This window comes from Oryzias latipes, chromosome 2, assembly GCF_053564925.1.
Source record: "Oryzias latipes strain Hd-rR chromosome 2, Olatipes_Hd-rR_3.1".
Lineage (NCBI taxonomy): Eukaryota > Metazoa > Chordata > Actinopteri > Beloniformes > Adrianichthyidae > Oryzias > Oryzias latipes.
In genome coordinates this window covers 45,883,440-45,908,455 of record NC_136238.1, presented here as the reverse complement: position 1 = coordinate 45,908,455, position 25,016 = coordinate 45,883,440, and the positions used below count along the sequence as shown (strand labels likewise).

At 42.0% G+C, this 25,016-nt stretch overlaps 1 protein-coding gene and 1 long non-coding RNA gene across 13 annotated transcripts in view; both read left to right on the top strand.

Annotated features, from left to right (window-relative positions):
• LOC144989467 (uncharacterized) overlaps positions 1 to 25,016 on the top strand; it is a 188,950-nt gene that overhangs the window by 15,183 nt on the left and 148,751 nt on the right. The window lies entirely within an intron of this gene.
• LOC144989004 (NLR family CARD domain-containing protein 3-like) overlaps positions 1 to 25,016 on the top strand; it is a 195,453-nt gene that overhangs the window by 164,765 nt on the left and 5,672 nt on the right. For 3 of the 12 annotated variants that reach the window (XR_013653150.1, XR_013653148.1, XR_013653149.1), the window contains exons 2-10: positions 4,892 to 5,029; positions 5,112 to 5,252; positions 5,789 to 5,908; positions 7,393 to 7,506; positions 8,864 to 8,942; positions 9,104 to 9,302; positions 9,430 to 11,263; positions 11,360 to 11,533; positions 18,745 to 19,154. Coding sequence is in view for 9 of the 12 variants with exons in the window: in XM_078940665.1 (XP_078796791.1) it covers positions 4,944 to 5,029; positions 5,112 to 5,252; positions 5,789 to 5,908; positions 7,393 to 7,506; positions 8,864 to 8,942; positions 9,104 to 9,302; positions 9,430 to 11,263; positions 11,360 to 11,533; positions 18,745 to 18,790 (2,793 nt within the window). In the remaining 3 variants the exon portion in view is untranslated. Of the gene's footprint in view, positions 1 to 1,161; positions 1,302 to 1,333; positions 1,508 to 4,891; positions 5,030 to 5,111; positions 5,253 to 5,788; positions 5,909 to 7,392; positions 7,507 to 8,863; positions 8,943 to 9,103; positions 9,303 to 9,429; positions 11,264 to 11,359; positions 11,534 to 18,744; positions 19,159 to 25,016 lie in introns of those variants that run through there. The other 9 variants (XM_078940655.1, XM_078940639.1, XM_078940637.1 and 6 more) reach the window with 6 other exon arrangements.

Genomic DNA, 25,016 nt, shown 5'->3' with positions numbered 1-25,016 from the left:
TGCGCGAGCCAAACATGTCTGATCAGTGCAGCCGGAGTCTTCGTGTTTGTGTAAAGTGAAGTGAAGGGTGCTTTGTAACATTCAATGCCCGGAGGACGCTTCAGACCTCAGTCCGTCTGTGTCTCCCTGGAGAACCAAGTCTCTGAGCAGAGGAGCAGCTTTTGAAGGTGGAAGTGCCGCTTCGGACAGTCCTGAGAAACCGTGCAATAATCTGAATTTGTGTTTCCAAACGTGTCCAGACAAAATAAAGGCTGAGGTTTTTCCCACATACTTACAGCCAAGATGCACATTGTGGCATTATGACTGCAGTGTTGAGTTTAAATGCATCAGAAGCTTAATGTTGATGTTGACACGGATTGTTAGCCAGATCCTAAACCCTTCCCCTGAATCTTGTGTTTTTTTATTTTAATCGATACAATAATTATGAATCTGGTTTTATTGGTCTGGACAAAGTATGATACTACCATAGAAGAAAATATTATGAAGTCTGTTGTAAACAAACAGAGCTCCGTTATAGAGCGACATTGTCTACTAAATGTGCTTTTATTATTGTTATGATTATTATTGAATGCATGTTTGCTTATAGTTTTTATAATCCCTGCGCCCAGTGCTTTATTATTGGCAGAACGGACCCGGAAACACAACATTTAGCCGTGCTAACAATATTTTCAGCCATAATGGCTGAATTTAAACTGGAATAACAAGCGGATTGTGGCAACATCTTTTTATAAAAATTACACAGAATATTGTCAGACACAATTTATGAGGGAAAATAACTTTAGGTTACAAAACGGAATGTGAAATTAAAATATGTAGAGCCCGAGCAGATCTCCACTCTATGTTGCTTGTCCAAGTGGGGCTACCGTAGTGTGACGTTTCCTTCAGTCAATAGGTCCCCGAACGGTAGTTCCAGGCCGAACGGTTATGGTACCTATGGTATGGAACACATTAATTATCGCGTGGGACCGAAATATTATTTTTTAGGTTCCCTTTATTTATTTATTTTACTCATAAAGTAAATATCATATCTCAGGCTCTGTATTATATAGATTTTTAAAATATGTTATATACAATTGAAAAAATTTAATGGAAATATTTGATATTGAACTCTCCTTTTTCTAAGTCAAATGTCATTCGACCATTTTTTTGTGGTCATTCAAGGTTTTCCTAACAGGCCAACTGGGTGACCGGCTCTGATCACGTGATGACTCCTGTTGTAAAGATGATAAACAGCATCCGCTCCAAAGCTAAACAACAAAGAATGTTCAAGATGCTAATGGATGAGCTGTCTGCAGAATATGGTGACTTACTTTTACACACTGAAATTAGATGGCTCATCAGGAGACGGATTCTTCAGCGTTTTTTGTCACTTCTGGCTGAAATCAAGGAGTTCATGAAATCCAAGGGGAAGACACATCTCTGCTGGAGGACCCAGAGTGGATACTTGACCTTGCCCTTTTAACGGATTTGACTGGGAATCTGAACCATCTGAACCGGGAACTGCAAGGTAAAGATAAGACTGTAAGACTGGCTCACATATCAGTGCGGTAAACACATTTAGAGCAGAGCAGAGCATTTTCTCCACGCAGCTACAGAAGAAAAAAATGCTGCATTTTCCCTCTGTGCAGGCAGCATTAAAAGACAATGTTTCTGCATCTGCAGCGTTGGATGAAGCTGTAAAAAAGTACTCCCAAGTCATAACAGGCTAGGACAGGAGTTTGAAGACAGGTTTTGTGACTTTGAGCAGCTTGAACCATGCGTGTCATTTGTTACAAATCCTTTCATGCAAGTAGACGTGACATCCACTGCTGAGCAGCTCAGTGCTTTGTTCACTTTGAACGCTGGTGAGGTAGAGATGGAAATCTTAACATCACAGAATGACCTCCACCTCAAAGCTCATCAGTCTGCAGCAAACTTTTGGTGCCTTGTGGACCAGGAGAAGTATAGTGGTGTGTGCACAGCAGCTATGAAAATAGCCTGCTCTTTTGGTTCAACCTATCTCTGTGAATCAGCCTTTTCCAACATGAACTTTATCAAGAACAAACACAGAACATGCCTGACTGATGCACAGTTGCAAGACTCACTGAGAATTGCAGTATCAAATTATTCACCAGATTATAATGCACTGGTGAGCAGCATGCAGTGCCAGACCTCTCACTAAACGAGCTTACGAATCCCAGATACCATTTTTCTGTTATTTACATCAGCAACATTTATCAAAAAATATTTCACAAAATGTTAAATGTTCAGAAAGAACGTGTTCAGTTTGTTGTCAGTTTTTTTCCTTGGCCTAAAAATGTTCCTTTATGATCAATTGCGGTGCATCCAGCAGGTGTTTATCCTGACTTTCAAATGTTTGCGCAAATAAACATAAATAAATGTTTGATGTCTAAACATGTTTTTGTGATTTTTATTGACATGTAAATCACTGATAATTGTGTAAAATAATTATTGATATAGTAATTATTTGTTACATAGTACATAACAATGTATGTATTATTGATTTGATTTTAGATATTATTGAATCACTTCACATGGTGTTATAAGTGAAATTAAAGAAGCAGTTGTTAGTATAACATTAGTTATCCATGCAGTTTTGTTATTTCGGAAGTTTTTAGTCGCGAAAAGGTTGGTGACCCCTGTTCTATGTTCATATGCTGTTGTAGTTCTCCATTATTAATATTATAATCTTCATTAAACTACAATTTCCATCAAATGTTGCTATGGTTATGAAATGAAAACGCTCCTAGAAACTCCCAGCATTGAAATCTCAACCCCGTCACCATGTTCAACCCCGTTATGCCTGTTTCACCCTGTAACACAACAAGTGTCAATTTATTTATAAAAGAAATGCTCACTCGGTAGCTGACTCCATGTTAAATAAATACAGTGATTTGATTGGTTAGAATCTGGACCAATCAGCAGCTGTTTGATAGCAGCTTTGTCACGTAAAACTGAAACTTAACTTAAGAGAACTTAAGAAAACTTAAGAAAACTTAAGTTATCTTTCAGAATGACTTATTTATTTCATGAAGAGCTTTTTCAGCAGAATGAGTCTGTCTGTCAATTCAATTCAATTCAATTCAATTCAATTTTATTTGTATAGCCCAAAATCACAACAACAATCGTCTTGAAGGCCTTCGAAGTAAAACATGAACTCAAAAGGATCATGAATACATAGAATTCAATAGAAAAATACTAAAATTTAACTAAACAGACTAAGCTATACTGGCATCCCTGCCCTTAGACCCCCCCTTTCGCGGTAAGGATAAACTCCTAAAAAAAACAGATTCTGGAAAAAATGAAGAAACCTCAGGGGTGCCCACATGAAGGAGGGATCCTCCCCCAGGACGGACAGGCGATTTACCAGAACTCTTAGAGAAGAATTAATGGTAACGCTTTCTTTCACAGTACAGTACTTGCAGTGTACCTAAGTGGTATGTACATGGTACTTATTGTGTAACTACTGGGTACTTTTAGGGTACTTACATGGTACTTTTTATGGAATTTACTGGGTACTTACAGTGTGTTTACATGGTACTTTCTATGGGACTTTACTGGGTACTTACATGGTACTTTTTGTGTCTACTCTGTACTTACATGGTACTTACCGTGTATTTATATGGTACTATTTGGTTCATACCTATGTGGTACATACTGGGTATTTATAATATTCTTACTGGGTATTTATATGTTGTGCAAAGGTGTCTTTTTATGGTACTTACCTCATGTAAGAACAAGGTAAGTACAAATAAAGTACCTTGACCTTCAGGTATGCATTCGCTGCATGTTTCATGGTATTTACCATGAATTTACCACAGAAACTACCCCTTAAGTACACTGAAACTGTAACTGTAAAAGAAAGTCAGCCCTATTTCCACTCAACTACATGGTACTTTCATTACTAAATACTGGGTATGTTCACTTGAATATTACTTGGTACTTACCCCTTAAGTACAATGAAACTGTACTGTAAAAGAAAGTCAGCCCTATAGGAAATAGGAAATAATGCAGGACTGATCCAGTGAAGTGAAACTAACACAGGAGTGATGTGATCTCTTCTGCTAGTTCCAGCTAACAATCTAGCTGCTGCGTTCTGAACAAGCTGGAGACTTCTTAAGGAACTCTTAGGACACGCTGCTAACAAGGAGTTACAGTAATCCAGCCTCGACGTAACAAATGCATGGATGAGTTTTTCAGCATCACTCTTAGAAAGTATATTTCTGATCTTAGCAATATTCCACAGGTGAAAAAGGCAGTTCTACACGCCTGAGATATATGAGCCTTAAATGATAAATCCTGGTCAAATAAAACCCCAAGGTTTCTAACTGTGGAATTGGGGGCTATACTTATGCCATCCAGGGAGACTATCTGAGCAGACAGAGCATCTCTGAGGTTTTTATTTGAAGCTCTTTATGAAATAAATAAATCATTCTGAAAAACAGCAATGTGAAATAAAAACAAAGATAATTTAAAAAATATTGATTTTGGAAATGAGCTTAAAAAAATGACAGAATTATAATAATATTCACCACGATTAAAACAAATAATTTAAAATTCTGTTTTAAAATAGTGAACAGGTTTTGAAGCACAAGGAAATATATTTAATAATAAAATGGCTAATTTAAAATCTGTGTGCAGTTTTTTTTTAATATTTTTTTATATATTTATGAGAGTTTTATTGGTTGATTGTATATTTGCATTAGGTCATATTTATTTATTAATTATGAGCAGTATAGCACTCCATACCACACAGCCTGATCAGTCGGAAAATCAGCTTTGCTGACAAAAAAAACCTAAATGTTTTGGTACCAGAGTACAGAACTCAGAACCTCATCTGGTAACAACCAGGATTTCTGTCAGAGTTTCAGAAGACATGTTTCCTCTGCAGGTGAAGGTGGAAGGTGTGTGTGAGCTGATGTGGATCCAGTGAATCCAGCAGCATGGATCAGTGGGAGGAGCCACAGGAGGGAGCCCCTCCCTCTAAAAGCAGAGATGGTAACCATGACAACCAGAGCAAAGCTCAGATGTGAGATGAACATCTCCAACTGTCCATGATCTTCTCCATGTCAGAGCTCAGGACTCACACCAGCAACCTTCATTCTTCACAGGAACCAACCTGGACCTGGATCTGGATCTGGACCTGGAGCTGGATCTGGATCTGGACCTGGATCCAGCTTGGGGTCCAACAGGAGTGACATATCAAAGGATTTACCAATAAACTTCAAAGTCATCCATCCAGCAGTGGACCAGTGAGTGTTTGTCAGAGTTTTTGGAGGCTGGATTCTCGTTCAGATGATCAACAGTTTTCAGATGAAGGACTTGAGGTCTGGTTCAGTTCTGGATCTCTCTGATCAGACTCACTTGGAGCATCATGTGTGTGATGAGATCTTTTCAGTTGAGTCTTCTGAGAGTCTCTGAGAGACATCAGAGATGTTGGAGAAGAAAACATGTTGACTGCTGACTCTGACTGACAGCAGCTCCAGTCTAATGAGAAGAATCACTGCAGACTCCTAGGATTCAGATTTTCATGCTTTCCAAACATCACATTGTTCTAGTTGGACTTTCTGCTCTCAGAATTTCTCCATTTCTACATGGAGAATTGGAATCAGCTTTTCTAGAAAAAAGTCTGGATTGACTGACAGAAAATGCTGAAAGCTGGAAACTGTTGATCCAAACATGTCATGTTATTCCAGACTAAACAGCTCAGTCTGTGTTCATGTCAAAGTCCATCAGCTGTTCATGAAGAAGCAGATCCTCCAACACTCTGATGCTTTGGTGTTTGCAGAGGTCAACAGGTCACACAGAGAGTCCAGTCTGCAGCCTCCAGCTGTGGATCCATGAAGAGTGACCGGTCCAAATATCATCCTCCAGACTTCAGAACTGAACCAGGACCTTCAGACTCACAGTAAGAAGCAGTTTCTAGTGAACAGAGATCTGATGATGAATCTTTTTTCAAAGACAGTGTTTAGATTTAAGGATTCAATGAGTTTTTATTGCCATTGTCCGTGAACAAAACAATTTCACAGAATAGGAATTTTCTGCAGTGCCAATGTGCCATATAACAAACACAATGGTCAAAACAATGAATAAAAGTACAATAGTGTAAACAGTGCAAACTGTGGATGAAGAAGGTACAGATAGTGGACTGGTACCAGGACATATAAGTGAAAATTTTAAGGGGGGGGGGTTAAAAAGTGTTCATGAGTCTGGCTGCAGAGGGAAAGAAACACTTTTTATGTTGTGAGGTTCTGGTCCGGATGGACTTTAGCCTTTTGCCTGAAGGGAGTGGTTCAAGTAATCCATGTCCAGGGTGAGAAGATGGGATTTGGTTGTTGGAGAGCTCCAAATCCCAAACAGCCATCATATTTTCTGATTTGAACAAATGTTTGATTTGAAAAAGAAACAATTTAGTCTAATATTTATTATCATGAAGTTAATGTTATAATTAACCACAGAAAATCTAAAATATAATGATGTTAATGGTTGGTCTCCATTAAAATTATAACTTTTTCTTTGTATCACAAACTGAATCATTAAATTCTTCATTTTCTTCTGGTCTAAATGAGAATAAATAATCCAGTTGACTGAAACTCAGATTCATCTGTGAGTCAGAATAAATGTTGGAATCATTACTGTTTTTGTTTTGTTTTTGTTTTTTAACTTTTCCTGTCCAACAGCTAGGCAAACAGATGAGAGCTGAGGGCCTCTTGTGTTGGACATATTTTATTTTAACAAGAGGGGTTATTAATCTTCAGACAAACCAAAGGTATGTCTGAATAAACCCCTTTTGTAATTGAGGCCAAACTTTATTAAATTCCATCATATTTGAAAATCTTTGGTGTTGGACCGGACGGAAAAGGAAAAGGGGGAAGAAGAGAGAGGGATGTTAGAGAGAGAGGGGTGATAGGAGGGTGATAAAAGGAGAGGGGTGGGGTAAAACCATGATGAAGCCTATAGCAACAACTTTACTGGATATTTATCATTACGGTGAGGTTCACGTGCAATACAAATCTCAAAGGGCGGAGCCTGTCTACATACACACAAATGTTACAAACACACCTGCTAGCCGCAAAAATGTCCACATGTCAACATGAACACAATACAGATATTGTTCACACGCATACTCATGCCTTCAAACTAACTGGTGTGAAATATTTCATTCAATCACACAAACTATTAGTGCAAAGGTGAGCTAACACCTGTGCTCAGGTGAGTCTTTATGTTCTTCTAAATGGATGATGGAATGTGAAAAGAAGGAGGAATCATTACTGTTCTGAAAACAACAGCATTCATGATGCATTTATGATCTGAGATGATTCAAATCCAAAAGAACTCAAACACCATCATGAAAGAAACTCACTTCTAACTAAACAAGTGCTTTTCTATCAGGATCCATCAGAGACTCAGAACTGGATCTGGATCTGAACCCAGCTGTGTTTCCTTCAGGAGTGACCGGTCAAAGGCTCAGTCTGTAAACTTTAAATCCTCTTCTGGTGCAGAGAGGTGAGCTGTATGTAAATGTTCTTCCTCAAAGACATTTCTATCTTCATGTGTGCAGCAGTGAGTGTTGGAACTTTTCCACAAACACAGAATAGATCTTGTAGATTCTATTGAGTGTGTCATGGTATTTGAGGCTTTGAGACAGACTCAGATGCTGGAACCCTGAAGGAACACAACCCGCTTCAACTGCCAAAATACGAAATCAATGACGTGATCTGAAACAAGTCGATTGCGTTGCTTGAGGCTCAGCAATCGCTGTACTGCATCTTCCTGCTTATGTGGTTTATCAAATACTAAACGGAATTCTTCTATGAAGCGTCAAATGGTAAATGTGAAATGGGGTGAGCAGCTAGGAATGCTTGTGCCCATTGTAAGGCTTTGTTCCGCAGGGCGTAAATTATGAGCGTTATTTTGCTGTGATCCGTTTGATAATACCCGGGTGCTTGCTGAAATATGAGTTGGCACTGCAGTAGGAAACCACCACAGGCTTCGACATCACCGTAGAATGGTTCCAGCTGTAGATGGAAGTTTTCTGATGTGAGAGGCGCTGGAGCATTTCCGGGTAAAAGGTGGGTCTCCGAGGCATTTCCGGGAGGAGGATGAGCCGTAGCAGCTGTGGATTTGGAAAAATGACCAGATAAAATATTTAGAGTTTGTGAAATACATTCCATACGGCGGTAAAGGAATTGCGCTGAAGACATCTTAGTTATGGAATCCGCTTGCAGGTCGAGTTGAATTCCTTGCTGTGAGATGGAGTGACTGAGCTCTTCCGGGTCAGCAGGGTCAGGAGTTTTGCCAGTTCGTTCTGTCATGGTATTCGAGGCTTTGAGACAGACCCAGATACTGGAACCCTGAAGGAACACAGGAGAGTTATAAGGTAAGTAATTTGATTTATTTTGTTCATGTAGGTGATCTGCCAGAGGTGATGTCTTCGGCTCGAGACTGCAGGTAGGTAGCAGGAAGGCGAGGCGTGGCTGGAGGGCTTCTGCGGAGGCTGAGAGAGCATGAACGGCTGGTGAGGAGAACGTGGATAGAACAGGTGGTTCCGGAGGAAATCCCAGGTAGCACTCGTGATGACTCAGTCCTGGAAGCGAGGCGTAGACAAATTACTAATCAGGATTAACTTTCTTGGCATAAACATGAGAGACCAGACAAGCACCATGGAGGAGCAACGAACTGGCAACGAATACTGGCTGTGGATCTCCTTAAGAAGGCAGCAGGGCTAATTAGGTGAGTGGCAACAGCTGGGAATCCTCCAAAGCAGAGCAGAGAGGGGTGGGGTTGACAGAGGCACCATGACAGAGTGTTTGCAGGACACCAGTGGGTCCAGTAGGATCTGATTGTTGCTGATTGTCCACAGACTGGACCAGCAGAGCAGAGAGACTCCCAGTGGTCCGTCTGTCCAGCAGCATCAAACACAGCTGGACTCCATCTTTCTGGTCAGTACATGAACAACAACTACTTTCCCATCATTCTGTCCACAGTCGTCTCCATGCTGCACTTTGGACACCAGTGGACTGTCAGTGAGTCCAACATGGAGCTGATGTTTGGCTCCATGACTTCACTCTGATTGGCTCATTCATCTGGAATTCTGTTGCAGCTGCTGGAGGACAACATTGTCACTTTTGTCAAGAAGGAGCTGAAGAAGATCCAGAAGCTTCTGAGTCACAGGGAGGAAGAGGAGGAGCTGGAAGATGAAGATGAAGAACAGCGGAGCATCAGAGCGTCACTGATGAAGATCACAGTGAACTTCCTGAGGAGGATGAAGCAGGAGGAGCTGGCTGATGGACTGAAGAGCAGTAAGAGGATTTCTCTGAAGGTTTCAGCTGCTGAGAAATGAAGATTTACTGATGTCTCAACAGGGATTCAAACCCTCATCATTCAGGGCTGCAGAGAGTTGATTTACTGTTTGTTGTCTTCATTAAGGATCTGCAGCTGCAGTTTGTCGACATGAAGTCCAATCTGGTCTGAAGAAGAAGTTCCAGTGTGTGTTTGAGGGGATGGCTAAAGCAGGAAGCCCAACCCTTCTGAATGAGATCTACACAGAGCTCTTCATCACAGAGGGAGGAAGAGGAGAGCTGAATGAAGAACATGAGGTCAGACAGATTGAAGCAGCATCCAGGAAAGCAGGCAGAGCAGAAACAAGCATCAGACAAGAAGAGCTCTTCCAACTCCCAGCTGGAAGACCAGAACCAATCAGAACCGTGATGACGAAGGGAGTGGCTGGCATCGGGAAAACAGTCTTAACACAGAAGTTCACTCTGGACTGGGCTGAAGGCAAAGCCCACCAGAACCTCCACTTCACATTTCCATTCACTTTCAGAGAGCTGAATGTGCTGAAAGAGGAGAAGTTCAGCTTGGTGGAACTTGTTCATCACTTCTTCCCTGAAACCAAACAAGCAGGAATCTGCAGCTTTGAAGACTTCCAGGTCCTCTTCATCTTTGATGGTCTGGATGAGAGTCGACTTCCTCTGGACTTCCACAAGACTCGGATCCTGAAGGACCCTAGAAAGTCCACCTCAGTGGCTGATCTGCTGACAAACCTCATCAGGGGGAACCTGCTTCCCTCTGCTCTCCTCTGGATAACCACACGACCTGCAGCAGCCAATCAGATCCCTGCTGAGTGTGTTGACATGGTGACAGAGGTCAGAGGGTTCAATGATCCACAGAAGGAGGAGTACTTCAGGAAGAGGTTCAGAGATGAAGAGCAGGCCAGCAGGATCATCTCCCACATCCAGAGATCCAGAAGCCTCCACATCATGTGCCACATCCCAGTCTTCTGCTGGATCACTGCTACAGTTCTGGAGGATCTGCTCAAGAGCAGAGGAAGAGGAGAGCTGCCCAAGAGCCTGACTGACATGTACATCCACTTCCTGGTGGTTCAGGCCAAAGTCAAGAAGGTCAAGTATGATGGAGGAGCTGAGACAGATCCTCACTGGAGTCCAAAGAGCTGGAAGATGATGGAGTCTCTGGGAAAACTGGCTTTTGAGCAGCTGCAGAAAGGAAACCTGATCTTCTATGAATCCGACCTGACAGAGTGTGGCATCCATATCAGAGCAGCCTCAGTGTACTCAGGAGTGTTCACACAGGTCTTTAGAGAGGAGAGAGGCCTGTACCAGGACAAGGTCTTCTGCTTCATCCATCTGAGTGTTCAGGAGTTTCTGGCTGCTCTTCATGTCCACCTGACCTTCATCACCACTGGACTCAACCTAATGGAGGAAGAACAATCACAGATGTCTCAGCCTGAACAGAGAGGTCCATTCCAGTTGTACCAGAGTGCTGTGGAGAAGGCCTTACAGAGTCCAAATGGACACCTGGACTTGTTCCTCCGCTTCCTCCTGGGTCTTTCACTGCAGACCAATCAGAGTCTCCTACGAGGTCTGCTGACTCAGACAGGAAGTAGCTCACAGACCAATCAGGAAACAGTCCAGTTCATCAAGAAGAAGATCAGTGAGGATCTGTCTGCAGAGAAAAGCATCAACCTGTTCCACTGTCTGAATGAACTGAATGACCGTTCTCTAGTGGAGGAGATCCAACAGCTCCTGAGGTCAGGAGGTGTCTCCACACATAAACCATCTCTTGTTCCGTGGTTAGGATTTCGCTTCAGACCTAGACTGTCTCCTGCTCAGTGGTCTGCTCTGGTCTTCTTCTTACTGTCATCAGAAGAAGATCTGGAAGAGTTTGACCTGCAGAAATACTCTCCTTCAGATGAGGCTCTTCTGAGGCTGCTGCCAGTGATCAAAGCCTCCAACAAAGCTCTGTAAGAACTCTCAGGAAAATCACCTTCAGTCAACAAATGAATCTGAGTGGAAACATGAAAGATTCAATAACTGCTGTCTGTCTTTGTTTTCTTCAGACTGAGAGACTGTAATCTGTCACAGAGAAGCTGTTCAGCTCTGTCCTCAGTTCTTAGCTCTCAGTCCTCCAGACTCCGAATTCTGGACCTGAGTTACAACAAGCTTCAGGATTCAGGAGTGAAGCTGCTGTCTGCTGGACTGGAGAGTCCAGACTGTAAACTGGAGACTCTCAGGTCAGGTTTCATTTAAATGTCGATTCTCTACAAGAAGTTCTGCCTGTTTTTCTCTGTTTCAGGAGAAAGTGTCAGATAGAGACGTCAGTGCAGAGGAAACAGCAGAGGACTGTTGTATAGAAGTAAAAAGAAACAACATTCTGCTTGAGTTAAAAATCCTGTTTTTTATGTATCTGATGGTTACAAATATTGTTTCTTTTGCACCAGACTAAACGAAAGAACCTATGTCCATCCAGGTGTTGATATCTGTAACAAGTTCCTGGGGCCTGTTGCACAAAAGTAGGATAAGGGATTAAGCCAGGATATCTTGGTGATCCTGGCTCAATTGATCCCCAATCCGGTTGCACTAAAGCTGGATGGGGGCAGGAGGATATGTTATGGTATAAGTTACCATGGAGATTTATTCTGTGGAGCTAGCCTGCTCCAGACCAGGCTAAATTCCAGGATCTATTTTATCTCATCCCTAATGTCAGTCAGCAGTCGCCACAAATGGAAACCAATAGTTATTTCACTGCTCACTGTACATTGTTATCACATATAACTAGACCCACTGTCATTATTTAAATGTTTGTGATCATTAATTTCAATCATTTTGAATAAATAATGAGTTTTAGATGATGTTGCTATCATTAGATAATTTACAGTTTCCCATAGACTTTAAGGCTATATGTAAAATGATAGAATATTAGGGTCAAAGGGGAAAAAAAGACAAGTCATAATATTGTAACCAGTTGTTTTAAAGGAGGACAGTTGTTAAAATGACAGATGTGGGGCCTTTGGTGAAATTGTCCTTCAGTATGGTTTCATAAACGAAGACATGCTGATGTGCCAGAATATGAAGTATCACATTGTCATAACTATCAAAACTGTCAAAAGAATATGTTGCTTTTCTGCAGAAAGAACCAGTCTCATAAATTTATGACTTTATCCTTTTTCCTCAGTGGGGCCCTAGTACTCTGTCATATAAACAAATACACATTCCATATCAATATAAAAACACAATGTGTAACATTATGTTCCTTTATTGAATAAGGACAAAACAAAGCAGGTAAACTACACTCAAGAAACGTTCACTTTGAATGAACATAAAAAATTATGGAAATGTTTTCCACATGATTAGATAGCGTTACTTGAACAAAAATGAATCATATTGGTCCTACTTAATGTACTTAGGTTCAAACTAATAAATTTAAGTTGAATAAATCTAAATACTGCAGTTGGACCCAACTTTAAATTAATATTGTTGCTCACTCTCAAAAGATAAAAGTTGATCCAACTTAGTTGAATCACTTCAATTGGTCACACCTCATTAAATTAAGTTTATTCAACTTAAATTTGTATGACTATCCAACACAATTTATGTTGATTTAACTTAAATTTTTGCTTTAATTTTATTTATACATCTGACATTGATAATGTTTTCCATAATTACATCCAATGGGACTTTTAATTTTTGTATCAAAGACATGAATTATGCAGTAAAGTCCCACATCACAAGACAGGAGCTCAAATACCACAAATTCTGTCTTAGGTACCAGAACATTGACATTTTGTCACACGAGGGGGTTGGTCATCATCCTCTCCCACACTCTAACTCATGGTGCAGAAAAAAAAGAACCATATCAGTTTAAATCACTAGTTAAAACAGAGTAAAACAGCTAGACAATAAAACCCATGGACAAAAACTCACACTTAGACCCTAATCTGCCCAGATAGACAAAGAAAATGCTATCCCACAATTCCTTGCAATTACTAATGTATGAAATATTAAGGGTATCATGTTGGATCAACATGATTGAAATTAGTAACTTTTAAATGGATTATTTTTTATGTATGATCGACATGATTAATTCACGTAAGATTTACAAACAAAAATTTTCTTTTTGAAATGACAAGTTACATTTTCATAAAATTAATTGGCTGGTAATTTCCTTTTTTTGAGTGTGCTTTATCACTGTGGTGGTGTTGCCTTTCTTCTTAATTATATATTTTACCTCCTCGTATGCCTCCATGAGGATTTTTGCTTCTGACGGGGAAAGGTACTAGGGAAAGGTCTAGTTGCCATGGTAAATCAGTTAATCTGTGATCTGTGGCGGGGTCTAGTTGAGTGAGCCGTGAGCGCGCAGCTATCCAGGATTGGTTACACCTGGCTTAATGAATCCGTGTCTGCTCATCCTGGCTTGGTCTTTGTGCAACCAATTAAGCCTGGACGCACATGTTTTGGCTTCATTGAGCTCAGCTTAGTCATTTATCCCGGATGTCTTAATTCTACTTTTGTGCAACAGGCCCCTGTTCTGTGTTCTTTGAAAGAAAACATGAATCATTTCCAGAACTGCAGATTTCAATGCACAAACAGTTGCAGCAGATTTCTGACCAACAGAGCAGCAGCTCCTTATGAAGAGATATGAGGAGGTCAAACTGTAGCAGACTGACAGGTCTTTTCCACAGACCTGGTTCTGGAGATTATTCAGAAGCGACCTTGGATCAGAACCAGGTCTTTCATTTTATATACCGTAGTCTATAGGTTAGCTTCAGAGGTCTGTTGCACAAAAGTAGAATTAAGACATCCGGGATAAATGACTAAGCTGAGCTTAGTCATTTAGTCGGACCATGTTCACATTTCCTAGTCTGGAAGCAATGTGTAGAGGGGTTGTGCTGTTATGCAGAAGCCTTTAGTATTGGAACATTAACATTTTGCCGCACAAGGTGGTTGGTCATCATCCTCTCCCACACTCTAACTCATGGTGCAGAAAAAAATAAAGATAACAGTTTAAATGACTAGTTAAAAAAGAGTAAAACAGCTAGACCAGGGGTCGGCAACTTTTTTTACTCAAAGAGCCATTTGGGACCGCCCCTAATGAAAAAAAAGCACCCGGAGCCACAACCCGTTTTGACATCATTATATATATTATGCATGTATATATTATATCAAGGGTGCTCATTACGTCGATCGCAATCGATTTTCAAGGACATAAGTGTAGATTGCGGGCCAGAAAAGATAAAAAAAAAAGTACTTCTTTCTTTTCCTCTTCATGTTTATTTGTTACATGTTTATTTCAACATTATTGTTTATGTACTGATGATTAAAAACTACACAGTGAGTTTACATAAAGATACTTTTGTATTAACAGATGAGGCGTTTTATTACAAAGACAGAAAGCAGCGACCATCGTATTCATGCTCTGCTGTAAACGGTGCAATGCGGAGAGCATCATGGCATATTGTGAGGCATTTGGCGCTGCTGGCTCCGTATTGATCAGTATTGATGGGGAACAACGACTACTAATTTAGTGCTCCGTCCTCCGAACACACAATATATTTCACGCACACACCTCCGCTCCGTGCTCACACCCCCATCTCCACCTGCATGTGCCCCTCCCTCGTGGCACGCGCGCCGCTCAGCACAAACACACATTCCGCATCAGTATAAAGCGCGTGCCTCGCAGCTTCCTTGATGAGCTCGTATTTATCGGGCGAGAACTGCAGAGCTTATAGCAGGAGGAGAAACGCGGGGCGGCTTTTATAAACTCCGGTTGCTGGACTTCTACCGGGGACATGATGTGCAGCGGGGAGAAAAAGACGTTCTGAAGGCAGAGTTTGCGCTGAGTGCATTTAAACTCGCGTCTGCAGTGAGGTATGTGTCAGAGGATGTCCGATTGGCCATTCTGCCTGTCAGTCAAGTCCCGTACTTTTCGGTGAGGATTTTGATTGGCTGGTGGATTTTCAAGAAGCACTCTCTTCCCCTTCAATCTCCCCCACATCCCCGAAGATGACCGGTCGATCGCGACCGACGCAACGAGCTCCCCTGCTCTGAAACACACATCACCGCACACGGGAGTCCAAAACACCGGCGCAAACTCTCCGTCACCAGAAAGCCGCTCCCCGCTCGGCGCCACGCCAAGCCCCCGGCAGAAAATCACTCCAGACCCGGAGTGTTTATTGAAGCCGCCCCGCGTGTCTCCTCCTGCTATCAGCTCCGCAGCCCTCGCCCGACAAACACGAGCCCACCAAGGAAGCTGTTTTTTACGTGGCACGTGCCTCGCACGGAGCCAGCAGCGCCTTTGAATTGCCATGAAAAATGAACAAACTAAAATAAATTTGAATTTTTATAAAATACTCATTATTTTCCAAAGTCACAGGGAGCCACAACAGAAGGATGAAAGAGCCACATGTGGCTCTGAAACCATGGGTTGCCGACCCCTGAGCTAGACAATAAAACCCATGGACAAAAACTCACACTTAGACCCCAATCTTCACAGATAGACAAAGAAAATGGTATCCCACAATTCCTTGCGATTACTAATGTATCTAATTTAATGGTATCATGTTGGATCAACATGATGGTAGGACTTTGCTGTGTAATTCATGTCTTAGCTGTGAAAATTAAAAGACCCATTGGCTGTAACTTTGGAAAACATTTTCAATCTCAGATGTAAAAATAAAATTAAAGCAAAAAATAAACAACATAAATTGTGTTAGGTAATCATACAAATTTAAGTTGTATAAACTTAATTTAATGAGGTGTGACCAATTGAAGTGATTCAATTAAGTTGGATCAACTTTTATCTTTTGAGAGTGAGCAACAATATTAATTTAAAGTTGGGTCCAACTGCAGTATTTAGATTGAATCAACTTAAATTTATTAGTTTGAACCTAAGTACATTAAGTAGGACCAATATGATTCATTTTTGTTCAAGTAACGCTATCTAATCATGTGGAAATCATTTCCATAATTTTTTTATGTTCATTCAAAGTGAACGTTTCTTGAGTGTAGTTTACCTGCTTTGTTTTGTCCTTATTCAATAAAGGAACATAATGTTACACATTGTGTTTTTATATTTTAATGGAATGTGTATTATTTTATATGACAGAGTACTAGGGCCCACTGAGGAAAAAGGATAAAGTCATAAATTTATGAGACTGGTTCTTTCTGCAGAAAAGCAACATATTCTTTTGACAGTTTTGATAGTTATGACAATGTGATACTTCATATTCTGGCACATCAGCATGTCTTCGTTTATGAAACCATACTGAAGGACAATTTCACCAAATGCCCCACATCTGTCATTTTAACAATGTATAGTGAGCAGTGAAATATCTATTGGTTTCCATTTGTGGCGACTGCTGACTGACATTAGGGATTAGATTAAATAGATCCTGGAATTTAGCCTGGTCTGGAGCAGGCTAGCTCCACAGAATAAATCTCCATGGTAACTTATACCATAACATATCCTCCTGCCCCCTATCCAGCTTTAGTGCAACCGGATTGGGGATCAATTGAGCCAGGATCACCAAGATATCCTGGCTTAATCCTTTATCCTACTTTTGTGCAACAGGCCCCAGGTTCTCAGTCCTGTTGCTTAAACAGACACTAAATCTATGCTGGGTTAGAGTGAAGAACCTCTGCTGGTTGTTTATGTTCAAGGCTGGGGGGTGGAGCTACCTGGCCTAAAGAATATGGTTAGATCAGCAAACCAAGAAACAAAAAAAACATCCTAAAAGATTTCTGGGATCAGAAATGGGACTTTGGGAGCAGCAGACACAGTGGACCTCACTAAATATTATTCTCTGCAATCGCCTGGCACACTACATATTCATTTACGTAATGACACAACAACAATGAAATGTCTAGTAACTGACTTGGACCTGTTTATGTGCAAACACACACATATGAAGAATAGAGAAAGGAAAGTTTGGCTCTGCTTTATTCTTTAATTGAGGTGAACATCTTTGAGTTTCAGTTTTACAGAGAAACTTCATGCTGACCTGGATGACCTCTCCCATCAAATGTGCCGTCAACTATCTGATCTAGTTCAGCAGCAGTCCAGGGGGGTATTCCAGAAAGCAGGTTCTGCTAGCTCCCAGGCTAGGAAGTTGATAACCTCAGCTTTCGGTTCCAGAAATAGAGGTATGTTTCAGGGTAGGTCAAGTTACCATGGCAACTCTTGCTCTGAACATAACCTGGTCTGGAGCAGGTTTAGTTGAAGGTTAGTTTGTTTACAGAGAGGTGAAGCAGCATGGCGTGTCCATTTGAAGATGATCTAGTGGATGAAAAAGCTCAGATAATACTTTTTCCACCATGAGAGAGGAGAGAGTGATAAGACCACATATGGATGTTGGAAAGATAAACTTTTTTAGTTTGATCTAACTTCATTATTTGCTTCAGTTAAGATAAATCATTTTTTTTGTTAGGTCACCTTAAAAATAACACGTAGTTTTCAGACAATTATTTTCCTTTCGTTCAAATTAATTCAATTAAGTAGGTGTAACTTTGATGCTGCTGTTACATCGGCACCGCAAGGGATTCTGGGATATCATTCCCTTTGCCTGTCTGGACGGATTTGGGTTTAAGTGTGTGTTTTTGACAAAATGTGTTTAGTTGTTTAGCTGTTTTACTGTGTTTCACCGTGTTTTGCCGAGCTATATTGTCCTACTATGCTTACGTCTCTGCACCATGAGTGAGAGTGAAGGATAGGATGATGAGTTTATATAGCACCCCTACCACCTGAAACTGTTATGACAGTGACAGAAAAATTTTAATGAGTTTTTGCACTCCGTGCATTTTTTTCCGTTCTTTTTATTGTTGTAAAAATGAGCATATCTGCCGGCTCAAACTTAGACATATGAAAGTTCAAAAAATATAAGTAATTAAGATGGAAAAAAGATTAATGGAGTAATGTGACATTTAGTTAGATAAATACGTAAATTTGAGTTGTATAAACAATTATTGAGTTTGAATTAATTTAACTAAATTATTTAAATTATTTTTCAGCCGTGTTACTTTTTTGATGGACTTATAATCTTATAATTTATCATTAAAATCTCAGACTCCGTCTCACTTCCGTCTCAAGTGTCGCGCTTTCTTTTTTTTCTCTCCACGCGTTTCCATGGTGACTCCAGAAATCGGCAATCTATTGAGAATGTCTTTATGTACCGTGCATATCTGGTCTTTTGGAACCGACATACCCAGAGTAAGCAAGTTCAGGCTGATTTCAGCCAGAGTTCAGGCTCAAAGTCAGGCTAGTTTAAACATGCTTCCTGAAATACCCCCCTGGTCATGAAGGCCTCTCAAACATAGACTTTCCTTCAGGCAGAGCAACAACACCAGAGAAATGAAATCCTGACAAAAATGTTCTTCATCCTTCAGAAGTCTGAATCCAATCTCTTTGAATGAGTCTTTAGCAGCATTAAACATTCCTCCATTCCTGCAGATCCTCCAGGAAAACATTCAAATCTTCTTGTAGCTACAGTTGCTGACTTGAACTGATGCTGAGACTTTGGACCTTTGCTTCTTCCTGCTGAGTAAGCAAAGATTCAGTCTTCACTTTCAGTGATTCTTTATGAAAGACTTCAGTTTACATGGTAAGATAGCTGTTTTTCATAACATGCACCAATTTACACAGGCCACTGTTCTTCGTGCCATTAGCAACACACGGTCTTCTTGTCCAGAGCCTGGTGAGGCGTTCCATCAGCCATTCCAAAACATTGCTTTCTGGTGGTTGAAAATGTTCTTCTCTGGAAACTTGTTTCCACAGGGTTTCTAGCATACGTGTAAATGTGCTTCCTGTGTCAACTACAGCTTCACCTCACACCCTCTGATGGAAACAGGAACAATTCAAAGGTTGGAATCTTTATTTCTAACAAGTCTTTGTTGCACAACAGTGACCCCTACTGCACCTTTTTGGAAAGGTTTCCTCTCAGATGTTTTCTACATGGCTTTTTCAGAGTTGAATGCACTTTTTTCCATTATTCTGGGGCCCCATGCAATCCTTCTCAACCACGGCTCCTATTGTGACAAGCTGTGTTGCTGTAGAGACAGTTCCTCTGAGACAACCAGACACTTTTGGTTGATGTTATTGAGGATATGTCGCACAATTTCTTCTTCTGACATGTCTGTCTTCCACTTCAAACATGAAGCATCATAATCGTAAACAAAGTCCCGGAGACACTGATCTGGCTTTTGAACTGTTATTCTTCATTTTTCTTCAACCTCATTCCAATAATCCGAGGAAAGGAAAGCTGACATGAATGCATGTTAGAATGACGTCCAGTCGTGCTCCAGAGCTTTTGTGGCTTTCCACCAACTGAGTGCTGGTCCCTTTAGGACTGCAGACAGGACTCCCAGCAACTCATGGTTGATAGAGGTGGAACATCTAGATCATGTTCACATTGTTCAATGAAGCTGAGAACATCAGATGAATCTCCAGAGGTCCCAAAGGTGAGAAATTCCATCCTGACAGGCGCTTTAGGATCGTATGGCGCTGCAGCAGGCTGACTAGAAAAAGAAGAGTGAAGCATGTCAGTTGGAGTTGTGGGACTGACATCTGTGGAAGCAGCTATGGTTCTCTGCACAATGGGAGTGCTGGTGGTTCTGAATGTTTCAAGCTGTTTTTTCCATGTTTCATCTCTGTGCAGTATACAGTTAACCACATCCTTTTCTAGTCTTTGCAGTAAAAATGTTTTCTAGTTTTTCTAGACTAGCATGGATATCATCTCTGAAACTGTTTCTCTGTTCAGGGAGCTGGTCAGTGGATCTTTGAAGTGATATTCTCATTTAGCAAGTTGTTCTTTCAAGGTGTCGACATCACAAGCTAAATCTTTAGGATCCCTTTGTGTGTTTGGATCCAACTCATTCACTTCAGGTTCAACATCTTCATCACCACCCCAGCAGATCCATCTTCATCATCACCATCATTCTGATCAATGGCTACAGGATTTCTTTCACCAACACAATAGTCTTCCTCATCTTTATCATCATTCTCATTGAAATACAAATAATTTAGCAAAGAAGTAATTTTACTGACAGAGATAAACTCTTGGTGTGACAAATGCCCCTGCAGTGAATTCTGGGTAATCAAATTCATGGCTGGTGTTTAGTACAGCAACAGGGGTCATCAGTTCATTGAGATCCTGATGTTTATAAGTTGACATTTTTCATGTAAATAGTTGTATATTTATAGAAATCAGATCCTCATACGGGCCTCCATATGGAACCAACTTTGGGAGCAGCAGAACCAGCTGAAACCCTTAGACTACCAGCAGAACCATCAGCAGCTCCTTTTCAGGGCCACATTCAGACATTTTGGGCCCCGTGGATTCTCATGTTTTTCAAAGCCCCTCTACAGTTTAGAGATGTCAGAAAATGCTTTCAGTGGAGAACTAAAGATTTTTTCAGCTGTTTTTCTGCAATGTGATCATATCAAAATATATTTTACAATTCTCTTTGCTCTTTTCATTGAGCCCCTAGCCCAGTAAATCAGACAGTGTGACAATTTAAAAGGGGTGATGATAGGAAAGGAAGAACAAATAATTGGGCTCTTTGCAGATGATATTATTTATCTGCAGAACCCAGAACTAGCATTCCCAAAATACCTGACGATTCTGAAGGACTTTGATAGTAAATCCGGATACAAATTAAATATTTCTAAAACTCAATTACTTTGCATAAATTATAAACCAGCAGATTCAATTAGACAAAGATATAAATTGAAATGTGATGCAGTAAATATAAAATATTTTAGTTTTTCTGATGGTAAAACTTGGTAAACTTTTAGATTAATGATAGTAGGATGAATAGTTCAATACAAAAAGATTTAACAAAATTGAATAGTCTGTTCATGGACCTTAGCTCCAAAATAGAGGTTATAAAAATGAATGTGCTACCTATATTGCTATATCTTTTCTTATCATTGCCAGTGCAGATCGCAGAGGATCAATTTGTAAAATGGGACAAACAAGTGAGTAGATTTATTTGGGAAGGGAAAAAAAACCAAGAGTGAAATTGAAAACACTCCAACTAGAAAAAGAAAGAGGATGATTAGCTCTCTCAAGCTTTCGAGAATACTATTTAGAAGCCCAGTAGTAGTAGTAGTATGTAGTAGTAGTAGTACTAGGCGGCGTGGCTGGAGAGGGTCCGTAGGTCCGCCGCGAGACTTGAGGATCGGCGATGACTCGAGACGTGGCTTGGAGGTCCGGCTATGGCTCGTGACGTGGCGTGGCGTTCGGCGAAGTTCCACAGTGAGGTAAGTGAGTCCAGATGAGTTCCTGCTCAGCGTGTCCAGCTTGGACGTCCACTCGTAGGAATGAGGTTCCTGGAACAGGACAAAGAGTTCGTGAGGCGAAGGCGAGAGGTACATAACCTGAGACTATGAGAGGCCAGACTAAGCACCATTAGAGGCAATGAACTGGTGATGAATCCTGGTCTTGAAGTTCCTTATGTAGGTCTGGCAAGCAGATGAGTTGAGTGGACCCAGCTGGGATGAATCAGGGGCCAAGCAGAGAGGGGAGGGGGGGGGGGGGGGTCTGACAGAGGCACCATGACAGTACCCCCCCCCTCAACGACCGCCTCCAGGTGGTCCAGGGCGGCGATCAGGATGGGCCTGGAAGAAATCTTCGATGTGGAACGGGAGATCCATGATCGCTCCTCAGGACCGTAGCCCTTCCAATTAACCAGGAACTGGTGCCCACGACCCCGACAACGAATGTCCAGGACACGGCTGACCGTGAAGGCAGGAGCACCGTCGATGATATAGGCGGGCAGCAGGGAAGCGGACGGCGGGCATAATGGACTTTCCTTAACGGGCTTGATTTGTGAGATGTGAAAAGAGGGGTGTACCTTGAGAGCTCGAGGGAGGCGTAGATGGACACAGGTGGGATTGATGATTTTTTCAATGGAGTAGGGTCCAATGAACCGATGACCCAACATGCGGGAGTGAGCTTGGATGGGAATGTTGCGAGCGGAGAGCCAAACCCTCTGACCAGGCTGAAACGTGGGTCCCACCACCCTGTTTCGAATGGAGATGCGACAGTTGCTCTCCTTGGTGCGGAGGAGAGATTCTTTGGTTTGGCAATGCTGGAGATGTTCTTGGACTGAAGGCACCGCAAAATCAAAATCTTGGAACGGAAACAGAGGTGGTGAGTACACGAGGGCGGCTTCTAAAGGTGACAACCCAGTGGCGGAGGATGAGTGAGTATTGTGGGCATACTCTATCCAGACTAGATACTGGGACCAGTCCTTGTCGTTCTGTGCTGCCAGGCAACGTAGCGCTGCCTCCAGTTCCTGCTTGCCCCTCTCTGCTTGACCATTGGACTAAGGGTGATAACCAGAGGTGAGAAATGAACCATCTTGGTAAAACAAACAGTCTATGACAGTGAGTATGACAGAGTTACCCTGGGATGAGGGTGGTCCGGGGATGAAGTCCAAGGCAATGTGTGACCAAGGATGGCTGGGGGTAGGTAGTGGGTGAAGTAGTCCAGCCGGGGCAGTATTAGCCAACATGGAACCGGTGCAGGTGGAACAGGCTGCTTAAAATTCCCGGACGTCCTTCTCCATAGAGGGCCAAAAGAATCTACGCCTGAGAAGATTAAGAGTTCGTTGGACGCCGCCATGGCAGGACACTTTGGAGGTATGTCCCCAGGACAGGACTTCAGACCTGAGGGAAGTGGGGACGAATAATGTTCCGTTAGGACAAGGGGCGTGACCGGTTTCCTCACCTTGAGCCTGGATGTCACGGTTTTCAATATCCCAGGTAAGGGCACCCACGATTCAGGTGGAAGGGATGATGATGGCTGTGGATTGTTCCGAGGAGCTGTACTTGTGGGAAAGGGCATCAGGCTTGACGTCCTGGCTACCGGGTCAGGTTCTAGTGGTCCGTCCATACCACAAAAGGATGTTCAGCCCCCTCCAGCCAGTGTAGCCATTCCTCTAGTGCCAACTTGATGGCTAGCAGTTCTCTGTTCCCCACATCATAATTTTGCTCTGCAGGAGATAGTTTTTTTGAGAAAAAAGTGCAGGGTTTGAGCTTACCGGATTGAGGTTCTTTTTGTCACAGGACCGCTCCGACCCCTGAATCCGAGGCATCCGCCTCTACCAGAAGAGGCGCGGTGATGAAGAGTTGTTTGAGTTGATCGAAAGCCTGTTGTGCTTCCTGGGTCCACTGGAAGTTCTGGGTGGTGGGTGTGAGACTAGTAAGGGGTGCAGCAATGCTACTATAGTTCCCAATGAACCGCCTATAAAAATTAGCAAAGCCGAGAAATTGCTAAAGTCTTTTGCGGCTGTTGGGGAGTTCCCAATTGGAAATGGCTTCAATTTTAGCAGGGTTGGGTCGAATGTGGCCTGGCTCAATGATGTATCCCAGAAGCTGAACATGGTCAACATGAAATTCACATTTCTCTGATTTGACATATAGTTGGTTCTCGAGAAGACGGGTGAGTGCTTGGCGTACGTGCTGTTCGTGTTGGGTCTGGTCATTGGAGTAAATGAGTATATCATCCAGATACACGAAGACGAAACGATTAAGAAAGTCACGGAGGACGTTGTTAACGAGTCTCTGGAAGACGGCAGGGGCATTAGTCAGCCCAGAGGGCATGACCAGATGTTCATAATGTCCAAGTGGTGTGTTAAATGCCGTCTTCCACTCGTCCCCCTCCTTGACCCGGACCAGATGATAAGCGTTGTGTAGATCCAGCTTAGTGAAAACTCTGGCCTCCTGCTCAGAGTCAAAGACAGTAGAAATGAGGGGTAGAGCGTACTTATCTTTAAAGGTGACCTGGTTTATTTCCTTATAATTGATGCAGGGGCGTAAGATCTTATCCTTTTTCTCCACGAAGAAGAACCCAGCTCCAACAGGGGATGACGAATGTCGTATTTGACTCAGGGATAGCGCTTCCTGGATGTAGCTCTCCATCGTGAGTCTTTCAGGTCCAGAGAGGTTGAACAGTCTTCCCTTGGGGAGGGTGGAACCAGGTTGTAATTTAATTTCACAGTCGTAGGGGCGGTGGGACGACAGAGTGCAGAACTTGGTTTTACCAGCTTGGACGTCCACTCGTGGGAATGAGGTTCCTGGAACAGGACAAAGGGTTAGTGAGACGAAGGGGAGATGTACATGACCTGAGACAATGAGAGGCCAGACTAAGCACTATTAGAGGCAACAAACTGGAGATGAATCCTGGTCTTGAAGCTCCTTATGTAGGTCTGGCAGGTAGATGAGTTGAGTGGACGCAGCTGGGATGAATCAGGGGCCAAGCAGAGAGAGGGGGAGTCTAACAGAGGCACCATGATAATAGGTGGTGATTACAAACTACTTATCTGGCCCTCACAATCTCAAAAATTCAGAATGGGACAGATGGAGAGTACTTTTAACAAATGGAGTGACAGAAGAATGATGGCAGTGTGCATGTTAACAGATAGAAAATTGTTCAAGTCCTTTGGAAGGCTCAAAGAGGAGTTTCAGCTTGATACGGCTGACCTATTCAGGTATTTCCAATTAAGGCACTTTTACAATACGGAAATTAAAAAATATCTTTGTCAAGATGGAAGCAAGTTAATAGAAATGCTGACGGGGGTCTTACACTCAAAGGTTGTTTCCAAACTGTATAAATGCTTGTTAAACTGTAATGGATATAATTCTCTGTATATAAAACAAAAGTGGGAATCAGAATTACAAATTTCACTGTCAGAAGATGAATGGCATTCAATCTGTGG